Source organism: Conger conger, chromosome 12 (genome assembly GCF_963514075.1).
Source record: "Conger conger chromosome 12, fConCon1.1, whole genome shotgun sequence".
Taxonomy (NCBI): domain Eukaryota; kingdom Metazoa; phylum Chordata; class Actinopteri; order Anguilliformes; family Congridae; genus Conger; species Conger conger.
The window spans coordinates 10839635-10847858 of record NC_083771.1 but is presented as its reverse complement, the minus strand read 5'-3'; the positions used below and the strand labels follow the sequence as shown (position 1 = coordinate 10847858).

Sequence of the window (8224 nt, the reverse complement as noted above, 5' to 3'; positions counted from 1 at the left end):
AAGTAAATGAGCCATCAGCCATTGCGTGGCCACACACAAGCGGGAACTCACACACAGAGAAAGAGACGCCTTTCAAAATGGAGTCCAGACCCGCCAGCTCAAACTCCCCTCACCAGCCGTTCCAGATGAAGCGGTCACGTGACCCATCCTGGAGGAAGGTAATGGATAACATAATCTCGGAATGCCGAGCTCCGAACCGGCATGATGAACGAGGAGGCGAGCGTAAAATGAAAGTAGCCGGCCATAGATTAAAATCGCGTGGGCCGGTGTGAGCCCGGACCGCTCCCGCCCCTCGCTCTCTTAAATGGAACTGACTCGGATGATTAATTTATCATCTCTCCGATATGAGGGAATTATTGAGGAGTTATTCGGGGATGCACCCGGAGGGCTGGGGAGGGAGGGAATGCAAACAGGGGTCGAGAGGAGAGAGCGGAAAGAGGGACGGGGCCTTTGGAGGAGTGTGGCTGACGCACCGCAGCCGCTGTGTGTTTTCACGACCCCGCGACCCCGACTGTCCTCAGTCCCCTGCCGTCGACTGCGTCACACACGCGCTTACGGAAACACACACGCCTATGCAAACGCACACACACAGACCCGCACGCTCACGCAACCACACACACACACCAACCCACATACTTACACATACACACAGACACTTACAGAAACACACACGCCTATGCAAACGCACACACACAGACCCGCACGCTCACGCAACCACACACCCATACACACACACCAACCCACATACTTACACATACACACAGACACTTACAGAAACACACACGCCTATGCAAACGCACACACACAGACCCGCACGCTTACGCAACCACACACCCGTACACACACACACCAAACCACATACTTACACATACACACAGACACTTACAGAAACACACACGCCTATGCAAACGCACACACACAGACCCGCACGCTTACGCAACCACACACCCGTACACACACACACCAAACCACATACTTACACATACACACAGACACTTACAGAAACACACACGCCTATGCAAACGCACACACACAGACCCGCACGCTTACGCAACCACACACCCATACACACACACCAAACCACATACTTACACATACACATAGACACACAGACACTTACAGAAACACACACGCCTATGCAAATGCACACACACAGACCCGCACGCTCACGCAACCACACACCCACACACACACACCAACCCACATACTTACACATACACACAGACACTTACAGAAACACACACGCCTATGCAAACGCACACACATAGACCCGCACGCTCACGCAACCACACACCCAGACACACACACCAACCCACATACTTACACATACACACAGACACACAGACACTTACAGAAACACACACGCCTATGCAAACGCACACACACAGACCCGCACGCTTACGCAACCACACACTCACACACACAACCCCACATACACCTACACACACTCACACACACAAACCCACATTTTTACCAAAACACACACACACACACACACACCCGTACACACACATACAAACCCACATGCTTGCACATACACACAGACACAGATACACTTGTATACACACAAATACAAACGTACACAATTACACAAACACCCAGGCACAGACACTCTTACAGAAACAGGCGCTTGCATATATATAAGATATGTACCCATACAATACATATACGCACCTGTACACTCTCAAGCATGGACCTCTACAAGAAAGCACATGCACATCCTTACAACACACGCATTCAAACTCACCATCACATCCTTACAAACACACACATTCAAACTCAGCAACACTTCCTTACAAACATGCCCACAAAGCCGTACAACCACCGTCATATTCACAAGCAAGAAATATTTTTTTAAACGCACTTGGTTCCTTTTATAGCATGTTGTTGAATGTCACTGAAAGATATCCAAACCCTGTTCATCACTTTAAAGCACTTTAAAGACACCATCAGTGTCTCCTGCAAACTGCTTGGCTTGCTGAAAGCTCAAAGCGCATTGTAATCTTGCAGCAGAGACTTATATCACGCACTTCCCCTCCAGCCTTTGTCCGTTTCATTTGGGGCTGCAGAAGATCCGCTTGGCTGGGCTTTGATTAACCTCCGAAGAGCAGCCCCTCGCTCTCGGTCCTCTTAATACTTTTTTCATTTACATCATCTCTTCATTCTCCTCGTACCCCCGACCGATCTGAACGCCAACAAAGCCGTCAGAGTTTTTCCCGCCCGAAAATAAATATTTATGAAGCCCAGCCAAGCGAGGAGTGCAATTATGTAACTGCAGAAGTGCTTGGGACCGTACTTTGGCCTGTTCGTCGGAAAAATAGCATAGGCTATCGCATTTGCGCGAAAGCCCGCGCCAATGAGCCCTTTTCTCGTTTAAACCGGGCGAAACGAAAATCTAGAGATGTATAACGAAGCGCTTTGAGCTGAAGGGCGTTTCGTTCCCCGTCCCTGACAACCGTTATTATTATCAGAGATAAACGCAGAAGCGCTCGGTCGCATTAGAATGAACCTTTCTTCCACACACATCACTTAAACTAATGCGGGTAAAACACGAAGAGCTAAGTTATTAAAAGAGAAGGGTGTTGGGTTTTAAATGATTAAAGCAAGCCAATTATTTCTGAGAGGTGGTAGACTAAGCTCTCCCCCTGTCAACCCATTTGGGGGAACATAAAAGTTGAAGAACTGAACTAGCGCAGTAGGAAATTCAGCTGCAGGTTCTATTTATAAAATCTTTAAGGCAACGTGATACGGCAGGCAACGTGTCTTTTGTCATCAAATCGCAGGGAGGCCATCTCCTACTGCTTCCGTATCAGAATCCTAACATATGGCCAAGCTATATTGGAGTTATGTATGAGTCAGGCCCACTTTGTCACAGCGATTCTGTATTAAACTCTGAGTCAATGGCTATAATAAAAAGTTTGCACTCTATGTCTGTTGCTTGTGTTCAGTTTCATGTCAGTATACCGTAAAGTTAAAGTAAACGACAATAGCACTGTGGTTTCCATTATCCAAATATCCTCCCCTGCCCCCCGGATTAATCTGGCCTGGTAGGGTGCAGCACCTGTTCAGTAGTGTAGGTACTGGAGAGCGTTTGTGTTTCGAGAGCCCTGGTTTCACTTGGGCCCTGGATGGCACAGATGCCATATTTCAGCACATAATGAGTCAGACTTTCTCTCCTACAAATATAACTGGAAGACCTCCCTGGAAAAGTTCATCTGTACTGACGTACACTGCAAAATGGAAAATCCGGGTTCAGAAAGTAAAAGTCCTTCCCGGTGTTTTGTTCCGATCACCCTGGATTTGCACAATTGTAATTATCAGAATTCTTCAGCCAGAGAGCAGAAATATTAAGTGAAATCTTCTGGCTGAGTTGATGGGTGGAAGAAACACAAGGCAGGACTTTTATTTTCTGATCCCTGGACTTTCCACCTCTGCATTATATATACTATATCAACTCAACTATACTCTGTACACTATGCGGTTTGCCATTAGCAATTCCCTCTGAAAAGAAATTTAAAAAAATTTACTTGGGACAAAATCTTCTTGACGCTTGGCCAGTGAGATGAAAATGATGCCTGATCACAGCACCAAACATGAATTACATCATGTCTATAATATTATTGCACCAGACTGAGACATTGTTGAGCTTACCTGTCTCCAAACGGCTCGGCGGCAGTTTGGGCTAATAACGTGTCAGGCGGTTGCTGCGGCCTTCCTGATAGTTTAATCAGTGTTTTCTCAGACTCCGCTTAATTTAGCTTTGACTGAGGTTGTTCAGCTGTTGCTCTCTTAGACAAAGATTGGAAAGGCTGACACATTTACAACTGCCAGCGTTCAGCTGTTGGCGGCGGCTACACAGGATCCTGGACGTCAAATTCAAGCTCGAGGTCAGAGCACACGCTCCTCGCCTTACAGAGAGCATAACGGAGAAACTGGTTGTTACTACATCACCACTGTATGACAACACAAACAGTGTTTAAACTCAGGAATGGCATAAGCACAGCCCAAGCCAATGTAACTTTATAACGTACCTGTAAATCTGCAGTCTTTTGGAGTTTTGAATAATTAACGTAAGAGAAAGTTTTATGTAATTTTATTCACAAAGTTCTATGACCCTGATATAACGTTTTTCCTTTTGCTCCAGTATATCAATAGTTTAATTGTGTTGAACCTTTCGAACACGACAACAGGATGCTTACTTACTCTGCGATGCCGCTGTTAGATTAGATTTACCGGTTTTAAAAGTTTTCTTAAAAAGATCAAAAGGTGTGGAAAGAATTTCTCGAAAAAATAATTGAAAATCATCCTTGTTTCAAAATAATAATTGCATTTTACTGAATTTGTTTCTATTTAGCCTTGCACTATGCTCTTACCAAAACTTGTTTGACTGCTTCTAACAGCTGTAATTAAATGGCTTTGTTCCACATTTAAATGAGTGGAGGGTTTTTTTGTTCTTGAAAAAATCAAGTCATTAAAGTGCGTGACGTTCTCGGAATTAACTCGCCAGAGTCGCCGTGCACCCTTTTCAGAAATAACATATTTGTGGGAGGCCTTAATTGAAAAGCGCTGATCATGTTTAATTAAAACCTTATGTGCGGTGCAGCCTTGAAATGAGCATGTCTTCGCACTCGTTAACTCGTTGGCTTAGCGTAGTACATCCGAGGACCGTATTTTCCGCAGACACAAAAGTAAGACTTAAAAGAAGACTAAATTAACGATGGCTGCTTTCCCTGAAATAAAAATGCCGTGTGTGGTCTCCTCCCCCCACCCATTGTTTTAGCAGTCGGAGAATGCTAGGGCTTGCTAATGGCATCCTAAGGGCCTGTCAGCTCGCCGATAGCAGCTGATGACAATGCACCATTGTCATGTCATGGGCAGGCGTCTCTATTTCAAGGTTCTTCCTTTTATAGTATGACAGAGTGCTTGTTTATCTGGCCGATCTCCTCCTTCCTGGTCGGGATGATATAAAAGCCATTGGGGAGGCTAAGAGGAGGCTAAGGCACCTCTGTCCTCAGCAAGCGTGCACACACAAGCCGACGCTCGGGCGACAGTCTCGCACACGCACACGCACACGCACGCAGAGACCGCGGCCCACCGCCCGCCCATCCCAGCCGCCTTTCCCCCGTCGCCATGGCACCCAAGAAGATCGAACCCAAGAAGCCGGAGCCCAAAAAACCGGAGCCCAAGAAGGAGGCGGCCCCGGCCCCCAAACCCGCGGCCGCGGCCGCCCCGGTCCCCGAGCCCATCCCGGAACCGCCCAAGGAGCCCGACTTCGACCCCAAGAGCATCTCCCTGGAGTACTCCCCCGACCAGATCGAGGAGTTCAAGGAGGCCTTCACCCTGTTCGACCGCACGCCCAAGGGGGAGATGAAGATCACCTATGCCCAGTGCGGTGACGTGATGCGGGCCCTGGGCCAGAACCCCACCAACGCCGACGTGCTCAAGGTGCTGGGGAAGCCGCGGCCAGACGAGATGAGCTCCAAGATGGTGGACTTCGAGACCTTCCTGCCCATGCTCCAGCACATCTCGCGCTCCAAGGAGAAGGGCAACTTCGAGGACTTCGTGGAGGGCCTCAGGGTCTTCGACAAGGAGGGCAACGGCACCATCATGGGCGCCGAGCTGAGGCACGTCCTGGCCACGCTCGGGGAGAGGATGTCCGAGGACGAGGTCGACCGGCTAATGGCCGGGCAGGAGGACGCCAACGGCTGCATCAACTACGCCTCCTTCGTCAAGCACATCTTGTCTGGGTGAGATGGACACTTCAGAAGGACTTTTATCCCCCTTTTAGGTCATCCATTTTGTTAATTTTCCCTTGGTCCCACACCAGTATGTTTGAGCAGATACCGAGAACCCAGTTTGGGTTCTCGGTATGAGGACTATGTCCTTGTGAGTCACCGATTTTCATTTGTTATAAAGTATTCGACTGCCTCTGTGATTTCCCTACAATGGAAACTCTGATTCAGCATTTTGCTCTGCATGAGGACTACTGTGAATAATGTTTATCACAATGAGAATAAGCAGCCACAAGAAATTAAAAGAAAAATATGAACAATAAGCCTGTTGACTGTGCTTAATTTTCTCTGAAAGTTCTTTGCATGCTTTGCAACTCCACAAAGTGCTATTTCATTTTCAATTTCAGTGAGGTGACTGAGTGCCAAATTTTTACAACAGGCGATTATTCGTTTGCAAAACTAGTTCATCATTTTCAAAAACGGTTTCTTTTTAAAAACTGTCTGTGCAACGATGAAATTGGTGCCAAGAATTTCCCCAAGAATATCAAAAAAAGCTGTCAAATTTGTCACAGCTATATTATTTTTGAGATTTCACTGAATTTATGCAACACACAATAACTGATTTCCATAGCTATCAGAGTAAAATTAAATCCATTCAGGAGGTAAATACATTGCAATTTGTTGAATCTCTTCAATGAACAAGATGCTTTGCATTTAAAGTACTGTATGAATGATGAGCTACAGCCAAAGGACTGCAATACAAGTACGTTGGTAATTTAAATGATCACCGATATGAATGCAATGTTGATTTATACAGTATGTGAAAAACAGTACAATAAACCTCTAGGTATTCAGAGATTTGGCATGCTATATCATAGTGTTTTTAATGTAATTTGTGATTATTATTATGTTCAAGCCGGTGTCCTAGCAACGATTCACCATCTACCATTAACAATGCCCCTCCAGTGACTGGACAAAAGTTTCTCATGCTCAACACTGAGTATGTAAAATGGACTATTTCCAGAATATTTAATTCAACCCCTGGATCTTTAGAATTGTGAACATTAACGGTGCCAAAAATACTGAAATATAAATTGTGCAGAGATTGCACTTATAATTGTTTCTGCTTAAAAATAACTGAAGATGATGATGTATGATTATATTCCTGTACCCAGCAGCCCCTCTAATCCAGGAGAGACATTAATCAGCACAGGGCTTTCACATACCCTGCGGCTGCAGAAAACATTCATCTTCCACCTCACAGGGTTTCTATAAATGAAATGGGGGAACATACCGGGATCTCAGGCTTCACGTGCTGCCAGGTGCTCCTCCATTGGTTTCCATTCACTTCAGTGCATTCTGGGATTATCCATTACTGTGGGCGTATCCTGTAGAGTTTGTGGGCGTGTCCTGTAGGGTATGTGGGCGTGTCCTGTAGGCTATGTGGGCGTGTCCTGTAGGATATGTGGGCGTGTCCTGTAGGCTATGTGGGCGTGTTCTGTAGGGTATGTGGGCGTGTTCTGCAGGGTCTGTGGGCGTGTCATGTAGGATATGTGGGCGTGTCCTGTAGGATATGTGGGCGTGTCCTGTATGATATGTGGGCGTGTCCTATAGGGTATGTGGGCGTGTACAGCAGGGTTTGTGGGCGTGTCCTGTAGGCTATGTGGACGTGTCCTGGATGGTATGTGGGCGTGTTCTGCAGGGTATGTGGGCGTGTCCTGTAGGGTCTGTGGGCGTGTCCTGTTGGGTTTGTGGGCGTGTCTTGTGGGGTATGTTGGCTCAGAAATGCACTCAGTTTAATATCTGCCTCCTCTGGTCAGGAACACAAATCTCACTCTCTGACAATGTCATGAGAAGAGGAAGTGTTGTTTTGCAGTGTCTCTCCACATATCCAGGATAAATCTCACATCTCAGACAAACTGCCAAAACAAAGAACAAAAAAACTCATGAAAATTGCAGAAGTGTCACACATTCCAAAAAACTGACAATGATGAGTTAATGCCGATGTCACAAAAAAAGGGCCCGTTTTGAGGGTAATGATTCTGATGAGCTTATGATTTAAATTTATAGCTATATATATACGTAACTATTAACTGACCGGGGTTTTCACAAAAAGTATAGGAAGCACAGTGAATTTGGTACATGACATCACAGGCATGTGATAAAATGTGTCAGACTGTTCTAAAAACTGTTCTGCAAAAACAGCGAATAAAAGATGAACTAATTAAAAAATGGCTAGAAAAACTGATAAAATGATAAGTGATAAACGTGTTACTCTCCCCTCCCTTGGATAACACTCTGAACAAGTTCCATTTTACAAAGGAACAACAAAAACCTGCTCATCCTAACAGAACTACAAATTAAGCAAACAAAGGGCTACACTTTCGTTTAAAACTGAGGCACTGGGACGGATGTCATTGAAAAGACATAGGAAAAGCTTTTTCTCAATCATAGTTTTTCAAATCTGGCAACTGTAGGTCCAGCAACAGGAA

General features: G+C 45.8%; 1 protein-coding gene across 1 annotated transcript; it reads left to right on the top strand.

Moving 5' to 3' along the window:
- The first annotated feature begins 5023 nt into the window (after positions 1-5023).
- Positions 5024-5918, top strand: LOC133141988 (myosin light chain 4-like). The gene has a single exon (XM_061262892.1). It carries the CDS (start codon positions 5131-5133, stop codon positions 5749-5751), a length of 621 nt encoding a protein of 206 aa, XP_061118876.1. The 5' UTR covers positions 5024-5130; the 3' UTR covers positions 5752-5918.
- Positions 5919-8224: the final 2306 nt, after the last annotated feature.